The sequence below is a fragment of the Schistocerca nitens genome, chromosome 4, assembly GCF_023898315.1.
Source record: "Schistocerca nitens isolate TAMUIC-IGC-003100 chromosome 4, iqSchNite1.1, whole genome shotgun sequence".
Lineage (NCBI taxonomy): Eukaryota > Metazoa > Arthropoda > Insecta > Orthoptera > Acrididae > Schistocerca > Schistocerca nitens.
In genome coordinates this window covers 971,118,468-971,145,442 of record NC_064617.1, presented here as the reverse complement: position 1 = coordinate 971,145,442, position 26,975 = coordinate 971,118,468, and the positions used below count along the sequence as shown (strand labels likewise).

The 26,975-nt window shown below is 46.5% G+C and overlaps 1 protein-coding gene across 1 annotated transcript in view; it reads left to right on the top strand.

The window, feature by feature from the left end:
* LOC126252732 (proton channel OtopLc-like) overlaps positions 1 to 26,975 on the top strand; it is a 318,240-nt gene that overhangs the window by 275,306 nt on the left and 15,959 nt on the right. Inside the window, exon 10 of the mRNA XM_049953634.1 lies at positions 17,626 to 17,919. Coding sequence (XP_049809591.1) covers positions 17,626 to 17,919 — 294 coding nt within the window. The remainder of the gene's footprint in view (positions 1 to 17,625; positions 17,920 to 26,975) is intronic.

Sequence of the window (26,975 nt, the reverse complement as noted above, 5' to 3'; positions counted from 1 at the left end):
AGTTTGATCAAAATATTTCTCAAGAAACATCCTAGTCGTATGAAGGTGTTAAAAGGGTGCTTCTACACTTAAATGTTAACCTTCTTTCCTAAATCAACTTAGCCACAGACACCGCAAAGATGTCGCAATGCTACTAACGGCACATATGCTTGGTGCGTGGGTAAACGTTAAATATGCATATTAAACGACGATTAACTAATCAGTAATTTAAAATATGACATTACTCTCCCACTGTCCACCCGGTCGATTTCTTCCACTACCCTAAATGCAAATACTGGTTGTTTGACTGCATAGTTAATTGCTACTTATTTATTTTCGAAATATTAGTTAGACGTTATTTTAATCTGAGTATAATTCGCTATAATTCGTAGTTGATGTTGATCTGCACTAGATGTAGGCGGTACAGTGTCATCAGCAGAACGGAAGGCGATCAGGTACGTTCAACGAACACGTATTATCTCTTTTATTTTTACTCACGTTTAGGTATATGAAAACTCCATATAGTGTGACTGCGAATTATTTTCGTGACACTGAGTGCCCTTTCTTCCTTCGTCGTTCAGCCATGAATCTCCCACAACTTTTATGAAGTCAAATGGAAGCTGTAGCGTACGCGAACAGGTCATCAGTACGTAAACATAATTTGAGTAAATGCCTTGTTTTAGGTTGTACAGAGAAAAAACCTTGCTCAAAATCTATGACTGTTAACAACGTGGTAAATCAGACCGACTGTGTCCGTCTGTAACTTCATTCATGACTTGCAAATTGTCTTGTATGCTGTATCGACTTCCGAAGTAAGTTCGTCTTCTGCTTAAGATCTTTTTTGAAAGCAGCTTATGAGCATTTTAGTTAAAATACATTATCATAACGTTGTTAGAGTCTGGAGAGATGTCACATCTCCTGCAGACATTTCGGAAACAATTTTTCAACTTCATTCGGTATTAATTAGCTTCCTGTCCCAAATATTTCTTTTGAAACAACGTAATCGCTTGGAGCCTTCCTTTTCTTTATGACTCGAATATCTTCACACACGTGGTCTAGAATTACCTTTGGAATGTCATTGTTTTAAATATTAATTATAGTGTGTTTCTCATTCATCTGTCGAACTGCAGAAATATTTAAGTCTTTCTAGAATGCTTGTACAGCTTTCCTATTGTCAGGTACTGTAATTTATTTTATCCACATGAACTATACTGATACCTTATATAACTCTCCGTTTTGTCTGCTTCGCACCTTCGTTGTTTACAATTATTGTCTTGCCATACTTTCATTCACCTCTTCGCCTCGTCCTGGAAGAGGTTTAACATCCTCTCAAAGAGATTTGCGAACAGTCGTGTTTAATTCTACATATTCTACCACGTTCTATCTGTTATCTTGAAACTACAACTATGTCTTTAACAGCTATCTCGTTGCATTTGAGGTTTCTCTATTTCTACTTCCTTCTTACACGTAACATCTCTTGCCACTTACATAAATTCCTCTGTTTAAGAATTTATTCTTTCGTCTTTGTAATGCGTTATTTTTCTTGAGATTATGAACGTTTTACTCGTACATAATGCAATCTGATATGCTTTCGAAATACATACTTCTATCGTGAGTGACTAACATGTTCATCTGTAGTTCTATATCTATTTGTAATCTGTTACTTGAAAGTGTGCGGTGGCTTGCAGATAAAAATTGATTTAGAACCATAGTATCCTGATCGGTTTATATACTGTTCGGCAAAGCGTAGTCAGTTTCATTTGTAGTTACATTTGGTCTGTGGTACATTCACCGAAGTACACTTGGCATCAAACATACAAATCTGGCGGGAAGAGGACCACCTACCACCGAAAGTAGTTGCTGTTATGAGGTGGTCAGCTGGGACACAGTAACTAAATGCAGCCTCAATCACAGGGCCAGATGGTGGTTAGCCAAAGAATATGGCAAAAATATATATCAACACAGACTAGCAGCGATTTTGAATAATTTATTAACAGAAACCTTACGTTATTTAACTGTAATGTGAAGACTGAGCATGTCAATAGAGTTCAGTGTTCGCCTGCATTGATCTGTCTTTAAATACAACCAGTGTACGGTGACTAATATCCCTTATAGCATCTCCAATTTGGCTCTTCTTGGCGCCGACTGTTGAGCCCTTTGACACTCTGTTCTGACTCTGTTCTGATGCTGTCTTGAGGTCCTCCGCTGATGCTGGGGAGAATGGAGCCGTTTGTCTGCTTATATTCATGCTTGTCGGAAGCATATCGGCTTGGCAACTATTTGTGTGACGTCAGGTAAATGCATGACGCAGACCTTGCCGTGTGCGCCCCCTGTGGAGTTTAGCCTGAACTCGGTTGCGCCTGAGTCTTAGGCAACTCACCGGTCTTCTACGTATCGCTGTGTCTCGTATCATCCGGAGGACACAAGAGTCTGTGTCAGATCAGTTATTTGTTTTCTTTTGAAATGACTTTTTACGGTCGAACATGTTGCTCTCCTCAGAAGATTCTGCTAACGTCTTTGCTGGCACCATACCCGTAGTTCCCCACAACGCAGTCATTCTCTACTAGCCTGCTATTAAAATTCACCTTTATCATCTTATAGTGGGCTTGATTGTCATTCGTGGAGTAAATGTTGCTCCATATGATAGGAATAAATGATAAGAAAAAATTTGTAGTTTATTGTTATATGTGAAAATTTATGACAGGGTTAGATGTATTAAATACACTCCTGGAAGTGGAAAAAAGAACACATTGACACCGGTGTGTCAGACCCACCATACTTGCTCCGGACACTGCGAGAGGGCTGTACAAGCAATGATCACACGCACGGCACAGCGGACATACCAGGAACCGCGGTGTTGGCCGTCGAATGGCGCTAGCTGCGCAGCATTTGTGGACCGCCGCCGTCAGTGTCAGCCAGTTTGCCGTGGCATACGGAGCTCCATCGCAGTCTTTAACACTGGTAGCATGCCGCGACAGCGTGGACGTGAACCATATGTGCAGTTGACGGACTTTGAGCGAGGGCGTATAGTGGGCATGCGGGAGGCCGGGTGGACGTACCGCCGAATTGCTCAACACGTGGGGCGTGAGGTCTCCACAGTACATCGATGTTGTCGCCAGTGGTCGGCGGAAGGTGCACGTGCCCGTCGACCTGGGACCGGACCGCAGCGACGCACGGATGCACGCCAAGACCGTAGGATCCTACGCAGTGCCGTAGGGGACCGCACCGCCACTTCCCAGCAAATTAGGGACACTGTTGCTCCTGGGGTATCGGCGAGGACCATTCGCAACCGTCTCCATGAAGCTGGGCTACGGTCCCGCACACCGTTAGGCCGTCTTTCGCTCACGCCCCAACATCGTGCAGCCCGCCTCCAGTGGTGTCGCGACAGGCGTGAATGGAGGGACGAATGGGGACGTGTCGTCTTCAGCGATGAGAGTCGCTTCTGCCTCGGTGCCAATGACGGTCGTATGCGTGTTTGGCGCCGTGCAGGTGAGCGCCACAATCAGGACTGCATACGACCGAGGCACACAGGGCCAACACCCGGCATCATGGTGTGGGGAGCGATCTCCTACACTGGCCGTACACCACTGGTGATCGTCGAGGGGACACTGAATAGTGCACGGTACATCCAAACCGTCATCGAACCCATCGTTCTACCATTCCTAGACCGGCAAGGGAACTTGCTGTTCCAACAGGACAATGCACGTCCGCATGTATCCCGTGCCACCCAACGTGCTCTAGAAGGTGTAAGTCAACTACCCTGATCAGCAAGATCTCCGGATCTGTCCCCCATTGAGCATGTTTGGGACTGGATGAAGCGTCGTCTCACGCGGTCTGCACGTCCAGCACGAACGCTGGACCAACTAAGGCGCCAGGTGGAAATGGCATGGCAAGCCGTTCCACAGGACTACATGCAGCATCTCTACGATCGTCTCCAGAGGAGAATAGCAGCCTGCATTGCTGCGAAAGGTGGATATACACTGTACTAGTGCCGACATTGTGCATGCTCTGTTGTCTGTGTCTATGTGCCTGTGGTTCTGTCAGTGTGATCATGTGATGTATCTGCCCCCAGGAATGTGTCAATAAAGTTTCCCCTTCCTGGGACAATGAATTCACGGTGTTCTTATTTCAATTTCCAGGAGTGTACAATCACAGACCAATTGCTAATGTACCTTCTGTAGATCCGAAGTAAAATGGCACTCATGGATGTGGAATAAGTCGAAAAAGTCTTAAATATTTTTATGTGGTACAATAAAATCTCTCAAAACAGTTACACTGAGTAGACAAAACTCAAGGGATAGCGATATGCACATATACAGATGGCGGTTGTATCGCTTAGACTAGGTATATTAGGACAGTGCATTAGTGAAGCTGTTATTCGTGGTAATGTGATTCATGTGAGAAGGTTTCGGAGAGATTATGGCCGCAAGAGGCGACTTTGGACGCAGAATGGTAATTCGAGCTGGACGCTTGGGACATTTCATTTCGAAAATAGTCAGGAAATTCCATATTCCGAGGTCCATAGTGTCAAGAGTGTGCCGAGAATACCAAATTTGAGTCATCATCTCACAACACGGGCAACGGAGTGGCCGACGGCCTTCACATGACGACCTAAGTGCTAAAAGGCAAACAACACTGTGTGAAGTAACTGCAGGAATCAATGTGGGACGTTCGAGGAGCGTATCCGTTAGGTCAGTGTGGCGAAATTTGGCGTTAGTGGACTATGTGGTCAGACGAGAACGCTAGTGCCTTTGCTAACAGCACAACGCCTCTCCTGGGCTCTCGACCATACTAGTTGGACCGTAGACGGCAGGAAAACCGTTGCCTGGTGAAATGAGTCCGGATTTCAGTTGGTAAAAGCTGACGGTAGGTTTAGAGCTTAGCGGAGACCCCACGAAATCATGGTCCATAGTTGGCAACAAGGCACTTTGCGAGCTGGTAGTGACTCCATAATGGTGCGGGCTGTGTTTATATGGAATGGAATGGGTCCTCTGGGGAAACTGAACCCATCATTGACTGGAAATGCTAATGTTCTGCTACTTGGAAACCATTTGCAGCCATTCATGGACATCATGCACCCAAACAACGATGGAACTTTTATAGATGACAATACTACATTTCATCATGCCACAGTTGTTCACGACTGTCTCCAGAAAAGTCATTATACTCGAACATAATACGTGTTCCAAAATTCTACAACTGATCGACGTTAGAGATATAGGTCTATAGTTCTGGAACCGCGCGACCGCTACGGTTGCTGTTTCGAATCCTGCCTCGGGCATGGATGTGTGTGATGTCCTTAGGTTAGTTAGGTTTAAGTAGTTTTAAGTTCTAGGGGACTGATGACCTCAGATGTTAAGTCCCATAGTGCTAAGAACCATTTTTTCTATAGTTATGCACATCTGTTCGACGTCTCTTCTTGAAAACGGGGATGACCTGTGCACTTTGCCAATCTTTTGGAACGCTACGCTCTTCTAGAGACTTACGGTAGACCGCTGCAAGAAGGGGGCAAGTTCCTTCGCGTACTCTGTGTAGAATCGAACTGGTATCCCATCAGGTCCAACGGCCTTTCCTCTTTTGAGCGATCTTAATTGTTTCTCTATCCCTCTGTCGTCTATTTCGATATCTACTATTTTGTCACCTGTGCGACAATCTAGAGAAGGAACTACAGTGCAGTCTTCCTCTGTGAAACAGCTTTGGCAAAAGACATTTAGTATTTCGGCCTTTAGTCTGTCATCCTCTGTTTCAGTACCATTTTGGTCACAGAGTGTCTGGACATTTTGTTTTGATCCACCTACCGCTTTGACGTAAGACCAAAATTGCTTACGATTTTCTGCCAAGTCAGTAAATAGAACTTTACTTTCGAATTCGTTGAACGCCTCTCGCATATCCCTCCTCACACTACATTTCGCTTCGTGTAATGTTGGTTTGTCTGCAAGGCTTTGGCTATGATTATCTTTGCTGTGAAGTTCCCTTTGCTTCCGTAGCAGTTTTCTATATCGGTTGTTGTACCACGGTGACTCTTTTCCATCTCTTACAATCTTCCTTGGCACATACTCATCTAACGCATATTGAACGATGGTTTTGAACTTTGTCCACTGATCCTCAACACTATCTGTAGTTGAGATAACACTTTTGTGTTGAGCCGTCAAGTACTCTGAAATCTGCTTTTTGTCGCTTTTGCTAAACAGAAAAATCTTCCTACCTTTTTTAATATTTCTATTTACGCCTGAAATCACCGATGCTGTAACCGCTTTATGATCGCTGATTCCCCGTTCTGCTTTAATTGTTTCAAATAGTTCGGGTCTGTTTGTCACCAGAGGGTCTAATATGTTATCGCCACGAGTCGGTTCTCTGTTTAACTGCTCAAGGTAATTTTCAGATAATGGACTTAAAAATATTTCACTGGATTCTTTGTCTCTGCCACCCGTTATAAACGTTTGAGTCTCCCAGTCTATATCTGGTAAATTGAAATCTCCACCCAAACATATAAGATGGTCGGGAAATCTACTCGAAATATTTTCCAAATTTTCCTTCAGGTGTTCTGCCACAACAGCTGCTGAGCCAGGAGCCCTATAGAGACATCCAATTACCATGCTTGAGCCTGCTTTAACCCTGACCTTCACCCAAATTATTTCGCATTTCGGATCTCCGTCAATTTCCTTCGATACTATTGCACTTTTTATCGCTATAAACACGCCTTCCCCTTCACTGTCCAGCCCGTCTCCGCGGTATACATTCCCGTCTCAGTTTAGAATTTCATTACTATTTACATCTGGTTTCAGCCAACTTTCTGTCCCTAGTGCTGTGACCGTTTATTAATGAGAGCAGTTCTGGCACCTTTCTATAGACTCTCCTGCAGTTTGCAATTAGCACATTAATACTGTCATTCCCTGTTTCGTTTTGCCTACTCCTACCTTGCCGCGTCTCAGGAGGCGTCTTGTCGGGCCTAGGGAGGGAATTCTGTAACCTAAAAAACCCACATGTGCACTCCACACGTACTCCGCTACCCTTGTAACCGCTTCCTGCGTGTAGTGCACGCCTGACCTATTCAGGGGGGACCCTACATTTCTCCACCCGATAGCAGTTCGAGCGAATGATTTGAGCACTCACAAGGGGAAGGCCTGAGACACGGCCAGCCGATTTGGCTCAGATTTGGCAGGTCGCTTGTGTACAACCTAAAACGAATGAATCTGAGACATTTTGGGTCAACACCCCCGCGTTTTTGAGAAAATCACCCCTAAAGGTTATGACGAGCAATCGACTCAAAACTGGGGGGATCGACAGATAATTGTAAATAGAGGAATTTTCATAGTCAGGTATGGGATCCACAGACTCATACATTTCCAGAAATCGAGGAAAGAAACTTTTACAACTGCCGCATCTGTACCCACATGGTAAACGCTTTTCGCCGACAGCCCAACGGTTAAGGTCTCTCACTGGGAATCGGATAACCCTAGCGGATGTTATTATTTTCGTTTGTATTTTTCCATATCTCAAATGATAGGGATAGGAGGGTTAATAAGATAAGTAAATCAATAAGGAATGATACTAATAAGGTAGGCAAATAAATTTCTCAAACCTCTTGGGATAGTAAACAACTAAAATGTTACTCCAGTTCACTTTACAATGGTTCTTCCAGTCACTGTTACGTGTCCTCACTTTTCTTCGATCAACTAGATGGATGGTACTTGTCATATAAACATTCGAAACAAATATACTCACGGCACCAAGAACATCTAATGAATGCAATCATTCGACAACTACACTGTTCATTCCGAAGAGTCGGCGGAAAACAAAATTGGTTTACATTTTAAAATATGTCTTTTTCAGGAATTAATTTTGATGCGCACCACGCATACGATATCATCGCCTGAAAAATCGGTGCTGAAAGTTGGTTATGAATTACGCTGTGAATAGTTATTGCATCCGTGCGGTTGTGCAATTCCCGCTTGGTTTCCAGAAGCACACTGCAATTCCGAAGCCCGGAAATAAAGTTTCTTCGAGATTCGAACCCGTGTTCTCCGATTCCCAGCCAGTTACCTTGGCCGTTGCTCTATCGGTACTGTCGACGAAACGCGTTTACCATGTGGGTACAGAAGTGGCAGTTGTAAAAGTTTCTTACCTCGATTTCTGGAAAAGCATGCGTTTTCGGACCCCATACCTGATGAAGAAAATTGCTCTATTTACAATTATGTATCGATCCCCCTAATTTTGAGTCGATTGCTCGTCATAACCTTTAGGGGTGATTTTCTCAAAAACGCGGGGGCGTTGACCCAAAATGTCTCAGATTCCTTCGTTTTACGTTGTACACAAGCGACCTGCCAAATTTGAGCCGAATCGGTTGGCCGTGTCTGAGGCCTCCCCCTTGTCAGATCTGCCGACATGAGTCCCATCGAACAATTATGGGACATTATGGAGAGGGTAGTTCTTGCTAATCCTGCATCGGCAACGCTTTTGCAATTATGGTTGGCTATAGAGGCAACATGGCTCAAGATTTCTGCAGGGGAGTCCCAGCGACTTGTCCACATTACACAGAGTTGCTGCGCTACGCCCACCAAGGGAGGTCCGACACAATATTCTGATGCATCCCATTACTTTTTTCGCCTCAGTGGATCATCTTAAGACACTGATAGCGTGTGGAGCTCTGATGGAGAGCGGATGTTTGCCTGCGGCGCTCGCACGGTGGGCAGGGGAACAAACGCGAGTGCGGCCAGAGCGGGGAGAGGCCGTCCTTGCGCAGTTACGGCGTGGCGTGTCTGTGTGGCGCCGGAGGCTGTGCCGTAGCCGCATTCTACCGAAGGGCAGCGGCGGCGGCGGCGGCGCGGAGAAAGTTGTCCGGCTCCCAGCTGGCTGCAGCTGCATAACCGCCAGCGGCGACGCGTCGCAACTGAGCCGGCATCGGCATTACTGCGGTCCAGCCCGTATCAACCTGCCAGTGGACGGGCGTTATGTCAACGTTTCGTAACCGACATTACGTTGCTCGTGGGAAGCGACAGGTCGCGTCCGTCGAAAACCTGCTACATACCACCATCTACGAGGAAAATCGCGTCTGAAGTTCAAGACCGAGTCAGCTACGTTGCTGGCACAGAAAATAACGTGATAAATGGCCGAAACAGTGCTGAGCTACAGTAGCATGTTTGACGTCTCCCATGTCGTCAGACAACTGCTTTTCAGGTACGTTTTCAGCTTAAGATGTTCGATGGTTGTTCAAAGAGCCACTTAAAAAAATGATGTGCGGCCAGTTGGAAAATTACGACCTTCAGTTTTGCAGCCAAGGCTTTGCACGTCTACATCTACGTGATTACTCTGCTACTCACAATAAAGTGCCTCGCAGAGGATTCAATGAACCACCTTCAAGCTGTCTCTCTATCGTTCCACTCATGAACGGCACGCGGGAAAAACGAGCACTTAAATTTTTCTGTGCGAACCCTGATTTCTCTCTATGTAAGTGGGTGCCAACAGAATGTTTCCGCGATCGGAGGAGAAAACTGGTGATTGAAATTTCATGGGAAGATCCCGTCGCAACGAAAAACGCCTTTGTTTTAATGATTGCCACTCCAATTCACGTATCATGTCTGTGACACAATCTCCCAAATTTCGCGATAGTACAAAACGAGCTGCCCTTCTTTGTACTTTTTCGATGTCATCCGTCAGTCCCACCTGATGCGCATCCCACACCGCACAGCAATACTCCAGAATAGGGCGGACAAGCGAGGTGTAAGCAGTCTCTTTGGTAGACTTGTTGCACCTTCTAAATGTTCTGCCAACGAATCACAGTCTTTGGTTTGCTCTACCCACAATATTATCTATGTGATCGTTCCAATTTAGGTTATTTGTAATTGTAATCCCTAAGTATTTAGTTGAATTTACAGCCTTCATATTTGTGTGTCTTATCGCGTAATCGAAATTTAACTGATTTCTTTTAGTACTCATGTGAATAGCTTCACACTTTTCCTTATTCAGGGTCAATTGCCACTTTTCGCACCATACAATCTTATTTAATTGATTTTGCAATTCGTTTTGATAATCTGGTGACTTTACAAGACGGTAAATGACAGTATCATCTGCAAACAATCTAAGACGGCTACTCAGATTGTCTCCTATTTCATTAGTATACATCAGGAACAATAGAGGGCCTACAACACTTCCTTGGGGAACGCCAGATATTACTTATGTTTTACTCGAAGACTTTCCGTCTATTGCTACGTACTGTGACATTTCTGACAGGCAATCACGAATCCAGTCGCACAATTGAGGCGATACTCAGTAGGCACGCAGTTTGGTTAGAAGACGCTTTTGAGGAACGGTGTCGAAAGCCTTCTGGAAATCTAAAAATATGGAATCAATTTGACGTCCCCTGTCGATAGCACTTATTACTTCGTGAGTATAAAGAGCTAGTTGTGTTTCACAAGAACAATATGTCCTGAAACCATGCTGACTATCTGTCAATAAATCGTCTTCTTCGAGGTACTTCATAATGTTAGAATACAGTATACACTCCTGGAAATGGAAAAAAGAACACATTGACACCGGTGTGTCAGACCCACCATACTTGCTCCGGACACTGCGAGAGGGCTGTACAAGCAATGATCACACGCACGGCACAGCGGACACACCAGGACCCGCGGTGTTGGCCGTCGAATGGCGCTAGCTGCGTAGCATTTGTGCACCGCCGCCGTCAGTGTCAGCCAGTTTGCCGTGGCATACGGAGCTCCATCGCAGTCTTTAACACTGGTAGCATGCCGCGACAGCGTGGACGTGAACCGTATGTGCAGTTGACGGACTTTGAGCGAGGGCGTATAGTGGGCATGCGGGAGGCCGGGTGGACGTACCGCCGAATTGCTCAACACGTGGGGCGTGAGGTCTCCACAGTACATCGATGTTGTCGCCAGTGGTCGGCGGAAGGTGCACGTGCCCGTCGACCTGGGACCGGACCGCAGCGACGCACGGATGCACGCCAAGACCGTAGGATCCTACGCAGTGCCGTAGGGGACCGCACCGCCACTTCCCAGCAAATTAGGGACACTGTTGCTCCTGGGGTATCGGCGAGGACCATTCGCAACCGTCTCCATGAAGCTGGGCTACGGTCCCGCACACCGTTAGGCCGTCTTCCGCTCACGCCCCAACATCGTGCAGCCCGCCTCCAGTGGTGTCGCGACAGGCGTGAATGGAGGGACGAATGGAGACGTGTCGCCTTCAGCGATGAGAGTCGCTTCTGCCTTGGTGCCAATGATGGTCGTATGCGTGTTTGGCGCCGTGCAGGTGAGCGCCACAATCAGGACTGCATACGACCGAGGCACACAGGGCCAACACCCGGCATCATGGTGTGGGGAGCGATCTCCTACACTGGCCGCACACCACTGGTGATCGTCGAGGGGACACTGAATAGTGCACGGTACATCCAAACCGTCATCGAACCCATCGTTCTACCATTCCTAGACCGGCAAGGGAACTTGATGTTCCAACAGGACAATGCACGTCCGCATGTATCCCGTGCCACCCAACGTGCTGTAGAAGGTGTAAGTCAACTACCCTGGCCAGCAAGATCTCCGGATCTGTCCCCCATTGAGCATGTTTGGGACTGGATGAAGCGTCGTCTCACGTGGTCTGCACGTCCAGCACGAACGCTGGTCCAACTGAGGCGCCAGGTGGAAATGGCATGGCAAGCCGTTCCACAGGACTACATCCAGCATCTCTACGATCGTCTCCATGGGAGAATAGCAGCCTGCATTGCTGCGAAAGGTGGATATACACTGTACTAGTGCCGACATTGTGCATGCTCTGTTGCCTGTGTCTATGTGCCTGTGGTTCTGTCAGTGTGATCATGTGATGTATCTGGCCCCAGGAATGTGTCAATAAAGTTTCCACTTCCTGGGACAATGAATTCACGGTGTTCTTATTTCAATTTCCAGGAGTGTATTTTTCAAAACACTGCTGCAAATCGACGTTAGTGATATAGGCCTGTAATTCAGCTGATTATTCCTACTTTCCTTTTTGGGTATTGGTGTGACTTGAGCAATTTCTAGGTACGGATCTTTCTGTGAGTGAGTGGTTGCACCTAATTGCTAAATATGGAGCTATTTTATCAGCATACTCTGAGAGGAACCTGACTGGTATACAATCTGGGCTGGAGGCCTTGCCGCCGGACGAAGTGGCCGTGCGGTTAAAGGCGCTGCAGTCTGGAACCGCAAGACCGCTACGGTCGCAGGTTTGAGTCCTGCCTCGGGCATGGATGTGTGTGATGTCCTTAGGTTAGTTAGGTTTAACTAGTTCTAAGTTCTAGGGGACTGATGACCTCAGCAGTTGAGTCCCATAGTGCTCAGAGCCATTTGAACCATTTTTTGGAGGCCTTGCCTTTATTAAGTGAGGATATCTACTTATATGTTTCTCATCTTGGCAGTGGTTCTTGATTGAAATACAGGATTATTTCCTTCGTATTCTTTGGTGAAGACGTGTGCTAAGCTTTGTTATCACGCAAGAAAGGGAACCTTTGGTCAACTTTCCACACCGTTTGTACACCTACTCTCCGCAAGCCACCATACGGTGTGCTGCAGAGTGTAAGATGTCTACACTTGTCACAGCATTCTTTCCTGTTACAGTTGCGAATGGCGTGCGGAAATAACAACTGTTATTAAGTCTACATGTGAGCTCGATCCCTCAATTTTATCTTCATGGTCGTTTCGCGAGTCATACATGGCAGGAATCAATACATTGGTTTACTCTTCTAGGAGCGGACGCTCTCGGTGTTTTAACAATAAAACACACCGCGATTCAGAACGCCTCTCTCTGTGTCTCCTACTGGAGTTAACTACCAAAAATCTCTGTGCCGATTTCGCGCTTATTAAAGGAAAATGAAACAAACGCACTCCTAGTCTTCAGATCTTCTCTGTTACCTCTATAAGTCCCAGCTGGTGCGGATACCACGAGGGTTTTGTTAAGCTACCTCCGTTGAGGTAGAACAACGCTTCCTGAGACTTCTTCGAATGAAAACGTCCGGCATTTACCTTATCTGCAATTTTTTTCCATGGTCGTTCTATTTAAATTCGCCCAGTTCGCGTACTCCTACGTATTTAATGGGTATAAGTGCTTCCAGTTACTTTTCTGAAATCGTACAATCATAGAATGATGGACCTCTCTGTTTATTTATTCGCAATACGGCGTATACACACATCGAAGCGCCAAAGAAATTGTTGTAGACACGCGTATTCAAATACAGAGCTATGTAAACAGGCTCCGGTCAGCAACGCCTATACAAGACAACAAATGACTGGCGCAGTTGTTAGATCGGTTACTGCTGCTACAATGGCAGGTTATCAAGATTTGAGTTTGAACGTGGTGTTACAGTCGGCGCACGAGCGATGGGACACAGCATCTCCGAGGTAGCGATGAAGTGGAGATTTACCCGCACGAACATTGCACGAGTGTGCCGTGAATATCAGGAATCTGGTGAAACATCGAATCTGCGGCAACGTTGCTACCGGAAAAAGATCCTGCAGGAACGGGACCAACGACGACTGAAGAGAATCGCTCAAAGTGACAAAAGAGCAACCCTTCCGCAAACAGCTGTAGATTTCAACTCTGGGACATCAACAAGGGTCAGCATGCGAACCATTCAACGAAACATCATCGATATGGGCTTTCGGAGCCGAAGGCCCACTCGTGTACCCTTGATGACTGCAAGACTCAAAGCTTTCCGCCTCGCTTGGGCCCGCCAACACCGACATTTGACTTAATGACTGCAAACATGTTGCCTGGTCGGACGAGTTTCGTTTCAAATTGTATCGAGCGGATTGACGTGTACGGGTAAGGAGACAGCCTCATGAATTCATGGACCCTGCATGTCGGCAGGATACCGTTCAAGCTGGTGGACGCTCTGTAATAGTGTGGGGCGTGTGCTGATGGAGTGACATGGGACCCCTGATACGTCTAGATACGACTCTGACACGTGACACGTGCCTAAGCATCCTGCTGATCACATGCATCCATCCATGTCCGTTGTGCATTCCGACGGACTTGGGCAATTCCTGCAGGACAATGCGACACCCCACCCCTCCAGAACTGCTACAGAGTAGCTCCAGGAACACCCTTCCGAGTTTAAACACGTCCACTGGCCACCAAAATCCCCAAGCATTAACATTATTCAGCTTATCTGGGATGCCTTGCAACGTGCTGTTCAGAAGAGATGCCCTCCTCTGGTACTCTAACTAATTTATGGACAGCCGTGCAGGATTCATGGTGTCGGTTCCCTCCAGCGCTACTACAGACATTAGTCAAGCACATGGCACGTCGTGCTGCGGAACTTCTGCGCACACGCGAGGGCCCTACGCGATATGAAGCAGGTGTAGCAGTTTCTTTGGCTCTTCAGTGTGTATATGCCGTACGTTCATGCTGGTGAAAACCGTTTTTGAATACCTATTGTTGTTCCAGAGATATTTGAGGTGGCAGAGTCAGGTGAGACACCCTATATATAAAGACAGAAGACAGAAGATTAATGGCCCCATAACACCCACTTGGGTTAAGCCTGAAGTTACTTTTATGTACGAAGATTTTTCTCCTTTGAGAATGATGTTAAGCTCTGTTTCCTAGGAACTCTTCGTCCAGTCACGCAGCTGGTCTGATATTCCCTACGCTCGAATTTTGTTCATTAGCCGATAGCATGATATTTTTCTATCAGTGTGGCTGCACTCCAACCATCAACTGCCAACAGTTCGCAGTTCATGGTTGGAGAACTGACACATTATCTGCGCATCCAGTAATGCTGGCAACTGATGTGTTATGCATGGGGATCATATCAACCTGTACTGCATCAAAAACAGCCTGAAGATGACGAAATGAAGCGTTGAAACTGGTAGCGACAAAATAAAATCAAATCATAAGGACGGCTGTAGGTTTTTTTATTTTATGCGTCTATGCATCAATTATGTACCGGGTGATCAAAAAGACAGTATAAATTTGAAAACTTAATAAACCACGTAATAATGTAGATAGAGAGGTAAAAATTGACACACATGCTTACAATGACATGGGGTTTTATTAGAACAAAAAAAAACAAAGTTGACAAGATGTCCGACAGATGGCGCTGGACAGCAAAACGTCAGTGACTGCGCATGACAATCGTGTATAAAAGGAGCTGTAATGAGAGAGAGAATCAGATGCGCCAGCAGTCGCAGCATGTTGACGTTACCTGAGAAGGCGCTTTTAGTGAAGCAGTATTATCAGAATGGGGAATGTGCTAGTTCAGCGTTACGATCCTATCGCCATAGGAAGGGGATTCGAACGGGTAAAGGTCCGTTGACAAATGCAGGTGTGGCGAGAATGATTTCGAAGTTCGAAGCCACGGGTTGTTTAGACGATAGACCCCGTAGTGGCCGACCGAGCACAAGGTGTAATGCTGCTGAGACAGTTCAGGAAAAACTGGAGACTGTAGCGGGTTCGTCTATGCACGGGGAAGTCAGCGCTCGTGCAGTCGCACGTCGCACCGGCGTTCCATACACTACTGTTTGGTTGGCATTGAGGCGTACCCTCCGATGCTATCCGTACAAAAACCATCGGCATATTGAAGTGTTACCTGGCGATTTAGTGAAGCGGAGGGCATTTGCGGTGTGGGCGTTTCAAAAGATGGCGGAATATGACGATTGGTTGAGTAACGTGTTGTGGACCGACGAAGCTCATTTCACGCTCCGATGGTCTGTCAACGCCCACAACTGCAGAATTTGGCCTACCGAAAATCCTAGAACTGTCGTGGAAACTCCATTGCACGACGAGGAAGTCACGGAATGGGTTGGATTTGCCACATCTACCGTTATCGGGCCTTTTTTCTTCGAGGAAATGCGTGATTCTGGTTTTGTAACTGCTACCGTGACGGGTGAGAGGTATGCCGATATGTTACAGAATCGCATCATCCCCAGCCTGGCTGATCAACACCTGCTGGAACGTACGATGTTTATGCAGGATGGCGCTCCACCCCATATAGCTAGATGCGTGAAAGATCTCTTGCGCTCGTCGTTTGGCGATGATCGTGTGCTCAGCCGCCACTTTTCGTCATGCTTGGCCTGCCAGGTCCCAAGACCTCAGTCCGTGCGATTATTGGCTTTGGGGTTACCTGAAGTCGCAAGTGTATCGTGATCGACCGACATCTCTAGGGATGCTGAAAGACAACATCCGACGCCAATGCGTCACCATAACTCCGGACATGCTTTGCAGTGCTGTTCACAACATTATTCCTCGACTACAGCTATTGTTGAGGAATGATGGTGGACATATTGAGAATTTCCTCTAAAGAACATTATCTTTGCTTTGTCTGACTTTGTTATGCTAATTATTGCTATTCTGATCAGATGAAGCGCCATCTGTCGGACATTTTTTGAACGTTTGTATTTTTTTTTGTTCTAATAAAACCCCATGCCATTCGAAGCATGTGTGTCAATTTTGTAACTAGGCTGTTTATGTTTTCTTATTGTCAACGTTACATAGCGCTCTGTATGAAAATCACTGGCTGTGCTGTGTGGAGTCTGTGGCTAGTTTGCATTGTTGTCTGCCATTGTAGTGTTGGGCAGCTGGATGTGAACAGCGCGTAGCGTTGCGCAGTTGGAGGTGAGCCGCCAGCAGTGGTGGATGTGGGGAAAGAAATGGCGGAGTTTGGAAATTTGTAAGACTGGATGTCATGAACTACTATGTATATTATGATTTTTCAACACTATTAAGGTAAATACATTGTTTGTTCTCTATTAAAATCTTTCATTTGCTAACTATGCCTAACAATAGTTAGTGCCTTCCGTAGTTTGAATCTTTTATTTAGCTGGCAGTAGTGGCGCTCGCTGTATTGCAGTATTTCGAGTAACCAAGATCTTTGTGAGGTAAGTGATTTGTGAAACGTATATGTTAATGTTAGTCAGGGCCATTCTTTTGTAGGGATTTTTGAAAGTCAGATTGCGTTGCGCTAAAAAAAATACTGTGTGTCAGTTTAAGGACAGTCTTGTATAATTCTTCAAAGGGGACGTTTCAATTTGTACCTCTCTATCTACATTATTGCGTGATTTATTCAGTTTTCAAATTTATACTGACTTTTTGATCACCCGGTATATTACTGTACAGGCCAGACATTGTACTTGAAAGTCGCTTACCCGGTGAAAAAAAATGAAATGAAGTCCCATGCTTCTTTACAGAACGTAGGGGAACGATGCGGGAGACCCGCACCGCCTTACTAGGCAAGGTCGTAATGGAGGTGGTTTGCCGTTGCCTTCCTCCAACAGGAATGGGGATGAATGATGACGACGAAGACGACACAACAACACCCAGTCATCTCGAGGCAGGAAAAATCCCTGACCCCGCCGGGAATCGAACCCGGGACCCCGTGCTCGGGAAGCGAGAACGCTACAGCGAGACCACGTACCAGCACAGAAATACGATATTGCATTCCCTGTGTTATTCTGGATTACGATGCCAAGGAACTTCCCATCGTAATCAAAATAACACAGGCAATGGAATATCGTCTTTCCAGTTCGGTCGTCCACCACTCTTGTCATGATAACGGGTCACAAGCAAAGGAAATGAGTTCTGAACGCACAGGCACAAACCGAGTGGAAAGCACAAAAGCAACGACTTGGGGCTTTCCTCACGAGTTGTGCTCTGCTCTGCCGGCAGATCTCGTGCGGCACGGGCAGCGGCGGGGTTCGCGCGGGGCAGCCGCCGGGCGCCGGGCTGGCCCACCAGGCGTACAAGCGGCCGCCACACCACTACTCGGTCGACTGCGCGCGCGCCCACAAGGGGCTGTTCGTCGGCATCCTGGTGCTCGTGCTGACCATCATCTCGCTCATCCTCTTCTTCGTGCTCATCTCCAAGCCCGAGTTCGTCGGCCTCGCCGTCATGGAGGTCAACATCTGCGAGCTCACGCTCTACACCACCACCACCGTCGCCACGCTCGTTGGCATGGTCCAAGTAAGCACAAAACGTCTTAATAATTTTATTTATTTTTGTGTGACGCACACCTATAGCGGACCTTAATTTTTATTGTTCATAACAAACATTAGTCCGTACTTTTACACACATCAAAAAAAAGTTTTGCATCACCTCGGTTCCGAGAGTTATGGAACCTGTACAGGAAATTGGAATAGAGATCAACATAAACATCATTTCCGCCCTTTTTATTGCTCATGAAAACCACACATTGCATGTTGTACCACAATACACGGAGACCTTCAGAGATGGTCCAGATTGCTGTACACACCGGTACCTCTAATACGCAGTATCACTTCCTCTTGCATTGATGCATGCCTGTATTCGTCGTGGCGTACTGTCCACAAGATCTTCAAGGCACTGTTGGCCCAGATTGTCGCACTCCTCAACGGCGATGATCCCTCAGAGTGGTTGGTGGGTCTCGTTTACAAACAACCCTTTTCAATGCATCCTAGGCATCGTCGATAGGGTTCAAGTCTGGAGAACATGCTGACCACACTAGTCGAGCGATGTAGTTATCCTGAAGGAAATCATTCACAAGATGTGCACGATGGAGCCACGAATTGTCGTCCATGAAGACGAATGCCTCGCCAATATGCTGCCAATATGGTTGCACTATCGGTCGGAGGATGGCATTCACGTATCGTACAGCCATTACGGCGCCTTCCATGACCTCCAGCGGTGTACGTCGGCCCCACATAATTCCATCCCAAAACAGCAGGGTACCTTCATCTTGATGCATTCGTTGGACAGTGTGTCTAAGGCGTTCAGCCTGACCAGGCTGCCTCCAAACACGTCTCCGACGATTGTCTGGTTCAAATGGCTCTGAGCACTATGGGACATTACATCTGAGGTCATCAGTCCCCTCCCGGGTTCGATTCCCGGCGGGGTCAGGGATTTTCTCTGCCTCGTGATGACTGGGTGTTGTGTGCTGTCCTTAGGTTAGTTAGGTTTAAGTAGTTCTAAGTTCTAGGGGACTGATGACCATAGATGTTAAGTCCCATAGTGCTCAGAGCCATTTGAACCATTTTTTCATCAGTCCCCTAGAACTTAGAACTACTTAAAACTAACTAACCTAAGGACATCACACACATCCATGCCCGAGGCAGGATTCGAACCTGCGACCGTAGCGGTCGCGCGGTTCCAGACTATAGCGCCTAGAACCGCTCGGCCACTCCGGACGATTGTATGGTTGAAGCTTTATGCGACACTCATCGCTGAAGAGAACGTGATGCCAATCCTGAGCAGTCTATTCGTCATGTTGTTGGCCCTATCTGTACCGCGCTGCATGGTGCCGTGTTTCCGAAGATGAACCTAGCCATGTTGAAGTGAAGTTGCGCATCATGCACTCTATTGCGCACAACTTGAGTCGTAACACGACGTCTTGTGGCTGCAACAAAAGCATTATTCAACTTGATGGCGTTGCTGTCAGGGTTCCTCCGAGCCATAATCCGTAGGTACCGGTCATACACTGCAGTAGCAGCCCTTGGACCGCCTGAGCGAGGCATGTCATAGACAGTTCCTGTGTCTCTGTATCTCCTCCATGTCCGAACAACTTCGCTTTGGTTCACTGCGAGACGCCTGGACACTTCTCTTTTTGAGAGCCCTTCCTGGCACAAAGTAACAATGCGGACGCGATCGAACCGCAGTATCGAGCGTCTAGGCATGGTTGAACTACAGACAACACGAGCCGTGTACCTCCTTCCTGGTGGAATGACTGGAACTGATCGGCTGTCGGACCCCCTCCGCCTAATAGGCGCTTCTCATGCATGGTTGTTTACATCTTTCGGCAGGTTTAATGACATCTCTGAACTGTCAAAGAAGCTCTGTCTGTGGCACGATATCCACAGTCAACGTCTACCTTCAGGAGTTCTGGGAACCAGGCTGATGGAAAACTTTTTTTGATATGTGTATATAGGACATATTTTAAGATATACACTACCCATCGAAAACCCCTGAAACACACAGAAGAGGAGGAGGAAACGAAATGAAACTTAACGGGTTAAGAAAATATGTGATGTTACTTCAGTGATCACAAAATCAAGTCTAATGTACAAAGTATTTATTATTAGTCCACTTTTGAGTATGACATTGCACCCCCTACATACATGCACTGATTTTCTTGGGAAGCGTGTTATGAAGCCGTTGTATCCTGGTAGACGTTTCCCCATCTCAGGCGAGGCATAATACGACCGCCTCATAAACAAATGAGAAATCTGCTGAATAATCTTTCTTTATATAAGGCGTGTAGATGGCATATCCTGAGGCAACCTGGGCCACAACTGTTGTAACTGATCCTTCGTATCCTGAATACTGACACAGGGAAGGAGTTGACGCCCGAGCTGCTCCTACACATGTTTACTTGCCACAGGAATACCTCAAGATCACCTAGACAGTTCATAGAGACACGTCCCATGTGTAGACGAGCACTGTCTTTCTGAAAAATGGCACCACAGTATCGTCGCACGATACGTAACACACGAGGACGCAAGATGTCCTCCATGTCGTGACATCGCACCTCCAGTGTTTCCACAATGGCTAACATTCGTGTCCTGAAGTCATACGAAATGGCTCCCCGCAACACGAAGTCACGACTAACACCGCTCTGCCTCTCCACAACATTGGAGAAATGAATATTTGCTGAGGTCACTGCCATACTCACCGAATATGCTGATCCGGTAATGCGATTCTTCGCTGAAGAAAGTGCGACGCAGTCTCCACCAATCCATGTTTCCCGATCACGGTATCACTCCAAACGCAGCCGTTTGTTTTGTGGTGTTGCGAGCAGTAGCTACTTCTACTGCTGCTAATCTCCGACCAATGGTTCATGGCGACACAGAACCTCCCAGGGAGTTTATTGTGTGTTCTCGGATGGGGTGCGCAAAGATGAAGGGGTTGCGATATGCTTGATACACGATATGGCGTTCATCCATTGAGATGATCAGGTGTCATCAACCAGGAGCTTGAAGACTACCATGCCTGCCCTCACTTTCCCACCCAGTTCAACATCGGGCCACTATCACATTCGAATGTGCAAGCTATTGCAAGATACGAGCAGCCGTCCACAGAGAGCCCTACGATGATACTCCTTAGTAACTGTCTCTGGTGCTGACAACGCTGTCTCAGCATTTCTGTACCGTTCTCAGTGGTCGCTCAATGTCAGACGCCGTTGTTCCCCCTTATATACCTCACAAGGTAACATCCCCATCGCACCCCCCCGCCCCCCAGATTTAGTTATAAGTTGGCATAGTGGATAGGCCTTGAAAAACGGAACACAGATCAATCGAGAAAACAGGAAGAAGTTGTGTGGAACTATGAAAAAAACAAGCAAAATATACAAACTGAGTAGTCCATGAGCAAGATATGCAACATCAAGTAGAGTGTTGAGCCAAGGAGCGCCCTGGTCCCGTGGTTAGCGTCAGCGGCTGCGGAAAGAGAGGTCCATGGTTCAAGTCCTCACTCGAGTAAAAGTTTACTTTTTTATCTTCGCAAAGTTATGATCTGTCCGTTCGTTCATTGAACGTCTCTATACACTGTAATAAGTTTAGTGTCTGTGTTTTGCAACCGCACCTCAAAACCGTGCGATTAGTAGACGAAAGGACATGTCTCTCCAATAGGAACCAAAAACATTTGATCGCAAATTCATAGGTCAACCGATTCCTCCACAGGAAAACACGTCTGATATATTCTATACGACACTGGTGGCGGCATGGGCGTAACTTGACAGGAATATGTTGTCGACCCACCTAACTTGTACACTTGGCGAATGGGTAAAAAGATTCTTCTACCTTGCCCGGTTTAGGTTTTCTTGTGGATGTGATAATCACTCCCAAAAAAGTGATGAAAACATAACGGACGGACAGATAATAATTGTCTGAAAATATAAAATTAAAATTTTCGCTGAAAGGAAGACTTGAACCATGTACCTCTAGCTCCACAGCCGCACACGCTAACCACGGGACCACTGCGTTACGTAGTTCACATTGACCTTGATCTTGCATATCTTACGCATGGACTATTCAGTTCGTATATTTTGCTTATTTTTTTTTTATAGTTCCACACAACTACTTCCTGTTTTCTCGATTGATCTGTGTTCCGTTTTTCAAGGCCTATCGACTGTGCCAACATATAACTAAATCAGAGGGGGGTGCGATGGGGAGATTCCCTTGTCAGTAGGCCTGACAACAATACTAAACACAAACGTCGGTTATAAATACCTGTCGCATAGAATTGAAACTCTAATTATATACAAATCCACCGATTACGTTAACGTGTACAAAGTTAGACTGGCAGTCGACCACGCCTTCTGGGCGCTTCAATTTTTTTGTTAGACAGTGTTTAACATTTTGCAGTTGGTTCACTAATTGTTAAGATAATATGGGCTCAAAACTCAGTTTACGCACATCCTATCTAACTTCACTGCTGTTAAAACTGCAACACCATATAGCAAAATGGCAGCTGTGTCAAATCTTGTAGGTACCCGTGACGCTACCTTTCAACGATGTAATACAGGAACAGATATTGGCCGTGCTGTCCTGATCTACCTCAGTACACACCATGATTCACCGTTGTCCTAGGCAGCACGCTCTCTAAACCTCTCACCCACTCAATATATCGACGAGGGCAGTTCAATAAGTAATGCAACACATTTTTTTTCTCGGCCAATTTTGGTTGAAGAAACCGGAAATTTCTTGTGGAATATTTTCAAACATTCCCGCTTCGTCTCGTATAGTTTAATTGACTTCCGACAGGTGGCAGCGCTGTACGGAGCTGTTAAAATGGCGTCTGTAACGGATGTGCGTTGCAAACAACGGGCAGTGACCGAGTTTCTTTTGGCGGAAAACCAGGGCATCTCAGATATTCATAGGCGCTTGCAGAATGTCTACGGTGATCTGGCAGTGGACAAAAGCACGGTGAGTCGTTGGGCAAAGCGTGTGTCATCATCGCCGCAAGGTCAAGCAAGACTGTCTGATCTCCCGCGTGCGGGCCGGCCGTGCACAGCTGTGACTCCTGCAATGGCGGAGCGTGCGAATACACTCGTTTGAGATGATCGACGGATCACCATCAAACAACTCAGTGCTCAACTTGACATCTCTGTTGGTAGTGCTGTCACAATTGTTCACCAGTTGGGATATTCAAAGGTTTGTTCCCGCTGGGTCCCTTGTTGTCTAACCGTACACCATAAAGAGCAAAGGAGAACCATCTGTGCGGAATTGCTTGCTCGTCATGTGGCTGAGGGTGACAATTTCTTGTCAAAGATTGTTACAGGCGATGAAACATGGGTTCATCACTTCGAGCCTGAAACAAAACGGCAATCAATGGAGTGGCGCCACACCCACTCCCCTACCAAGAAAAAGTTTAAAGCCATACCCTCAGCCGGTAAAGTCACGGTTACAGTCTTCTGGGACGCTGAAGGGGTTATTCTGTTCGATGTCCTTCCCCATGGTCAAACGATCAACTCTGAAGTGTATTGTGCTACTCTTCAGAAATTGAAGAAACGACTTCAGCGTGTTCGTAGGCACAAAAATCAGAACGAACTTCTCCTTCTTCATGACAGCGCAAGACCTCACACAAGTCTTCGCACCCGAGAGGAGCTCACAAAACTTCAGTGGACTGTTCTTCCTCATGCACCCTACAGCCCCGATCTCGCACCGTCGGATTTCCGTATGTTTGGCCCAATGAAGGACGCAATCCGTGGGACGCACTACGCGGATGATGAAGAAGTTATTGATGCAGTACGACGTTGGCTCCGACATCGACCAGTCGAATGGTACCGTGCAGGCATACAGGCCCTCATTTCCAGGTGGCGTAAGGCCGTAGCATTGAATGGAGATTACGTTGAAAAATAGTGTTGTGTAGCTAAAGGATTGGGGAATAACCTGGTGTATTTCAATGCTGAATAAAACAACACCTGTTTCAGAAAAAAAATGTGTTGCATTACTTACTGAACTGCCCTCGTACTTATATGTTGCCTATTGTATGGCTGAGAGATGTTTTGCGGCACCAAAATTTTTGGAAATTAAGCACCTGTTGTAGGCTTACACCACTGCCGAGATAATGTGACAGAAATGTTGAAAAGCTTCAGCTGGTAGGCGTTTGAAAAAGAGAGAGAGAGAGAGAGAGAGAGAGAGAGAATCCTGTACATCTCGCATGAACCTGGTTACGGGATACGTCTGAATGGTACAGCGCTCAAATGGTTTAAATCATACCTAACTGGAAGAGTGCAGAAACTTGAAATAAGCAGTTCACATAATATGCAAAAACTAGTGATTTCTCAACCTGGGCAAGAATCAAGAATGGGGTGCCGCAAGGTTCGGTCTTGGGTCCTCTGCTGTTCTTGATATATCTTGCCATTCTATATTCACTTGCCCGCATCTCGTGGTCGTGCGGTAGCGTTCTCGCTTCCCACGCCCGGGTTCCAGGGTTCGATTCCCGGCGGGGTCAGGGATTTTCTCTGCCTCGTGATGGCTGGGTGTTGTGTGCTGTCCTTAGGTTAGTTAGGTTTAAGTAGTTCTAAGTTCTAGGGGACTGATGATCATAGATGTTAAGTCCCATAGTGCTCAGAGCCATTATATTCACGAAGATGCAAAGCTGGTACTTTTTCCCGATGATACAAGTATAGCTAACACACCCAACAGACAAGAATTAACTGGTGAAATTGTAAATGATGTTTTTCAGAAAATCATTAAGTGGTTCTCTGCAAATGGGCTCTCATTAAACTTTGATAAAACACAGTATACACAGTTCCACACAGTAAATGGAATGAGGTCATTAATAAATATAGACTTCGATCAGAAATCGGTAGCTAAGGTAGAATATTCAAAATTTCTAGGTGTATGCATTGATAAGGGGTTGAACTGGAAAAAAACACACTGAGGGTCTGCTGAAACGTTTGGGCTCAGCTGCTTATGCTATTAGGGCCATTGCAAATTTTGGCGATATACATCTGAGTAAATTAGCTTACCACGCCTATTTTCATTCTCTGCTTTCGATGGCATCATATTCTGGGGTAACTCATCATTGAGTAAAAGAGTGTTCATTGCACAAAAGCGTGTAATCAGAATAATTGCTGGAGCTCATCCAAGATCATCCTGCAGACACTAATTTAAAGAGCTAGGGATCTTCACTGTAGCCACACAAGTGTATTCACTTATGCAATTTGTTATTAACAATCCGAACAAATTCAAAAGTAATAGCAGTGTACATGGTTACAACACTAAGAGAAAGGATGATATTCACTACTCAAGGTTAAATCTAACTTTGGCTCAGAAGGGGGTAAATTATGCTGCCACAAAAGTCTTTGGTCAGTTACCTAATAGCACCAGAATTCTTACAGACAGCCATATAGCATTTAAAAGGAAATTAAAAGAATTTCTGAATGGCAACTACTCCTACTCATTAGATGAATTTTTGGATATAGTAAGTGGGTAATTCCCCCCCCCCCCCCCCCGCCCTCCCCTCACCCAAAAAAAATTAAAATATTAAATCTCATGTGTAATGTAAGATCTTGTACAGACACCATTTATTAACCTGACACGTTCCTCATCATTACGAAGTGCCGTATTCATGATCTATGGAACAAGTACTAATCTAATCTAATCTAATTTAATCTCTTGCAAGCTCCAAGAATCTGAGACCATGAATATTCTGTAGCTCCCAGGGCATAGTGGAGTTTGCGGAAACTTCAGCAATGGCGGCCGTGCTGGCAGTCTGTGGTGCTCCAGCGGTCGCCGGAGTGTTCGCGTAGATACTGGTCTGGCTGTAAACGAGGCCAGTTCCTGACTCCAGTACGTGACCTGGCTGTGCGATCCTTCGCTCCCAAGCGACCAATTTGTCTATGCTCCCGGGTGCTTGTCACCTGGAGCTGCTGAAATCCTGCATGTTGAGTACGGCCCTTCCGAACTCATCGACGGCGGTGACAGGAGCGATTTGGTCGACGGCTCAGGAGACTTAGGTTCTTGAAATTTTGTTTCGCAATTCGTGCGGAAATTTATTTGCTTACAGACGTAAAAGGGGAAGAAATTCCTTGCCTCATACAACCAAAATGGATATCACACCTCGTTTTCTGGATGATATAACGATACGCCTAAATACACTAATGTGTCATTGTAGGGGAACAAATTTGTTGACGTTACACACGTATGACAAATTCAAAGCGTTCAGGAGATAAGCTCCGTGTATTGGAGACGCAAATGGGGAACGGAAATCTGACGTTCTTCACTCGCCTTGATCCTCTAAACATACCCGCTGACGTCTCCTTTGTAAACATACACTCCTGGAAATTGAAATAAGAGCACCGTGAATTCATTGTCCCAGGAAGGGGAAACTTTATTGACACATTCCTGGGGTCAGATACATCACATGATCACACTGACAGAACCACAGGCACATAGACACAGGCAACAGAGCATGCACAATGTCGGCACTAGTACAGTGTATATCCACCTTTCGCAGAAATGCAGGCTGCTATTCTCCCATGGAGACGATCGTAGAGATGCTGGATGTAGTCCTGTGGAACGGCTTGCCATGCCATTTCCACCTGGCGCCTCAGTTGGACCAGCGTTCGTGCTGGACATGCAGACCGCGTGAGACGACGCTTCATCCACTCCCAAACATGCTCAATGGGGGACAGATCCGGAGATCTTGCTGGCCAGGGTAGTTGACTTACACCTTCTAGAGCACGTTGGGTGGCACGGGATACATGCGGACGTGCATTGTCCTGTTGGAACAGCAAGTTCCCTTGCCGGTCTAGGAATGGTAGAACGATGGGTTCGATGACGGTTTGGATGTACCGTGCACTATTCAGTGTCCCCTTGACGATCACCAGTGGTGTACGGCCAGTGTAGGAGATATCTCCCCACACCATGATGCCGGGTGTTGGCCCTGTGTGCCTCGGTCGTATGCAGTCCTGATTGTGGCGCTCACCTGCACGGCGCCAAACACGCATACGACCATCATTGGCACCAAGGCAGAAGCGACTCTCATCGCTGAAGACGACACGTCTCCATTCGTCCCTCCATTCACGCCTGTCGCGACAC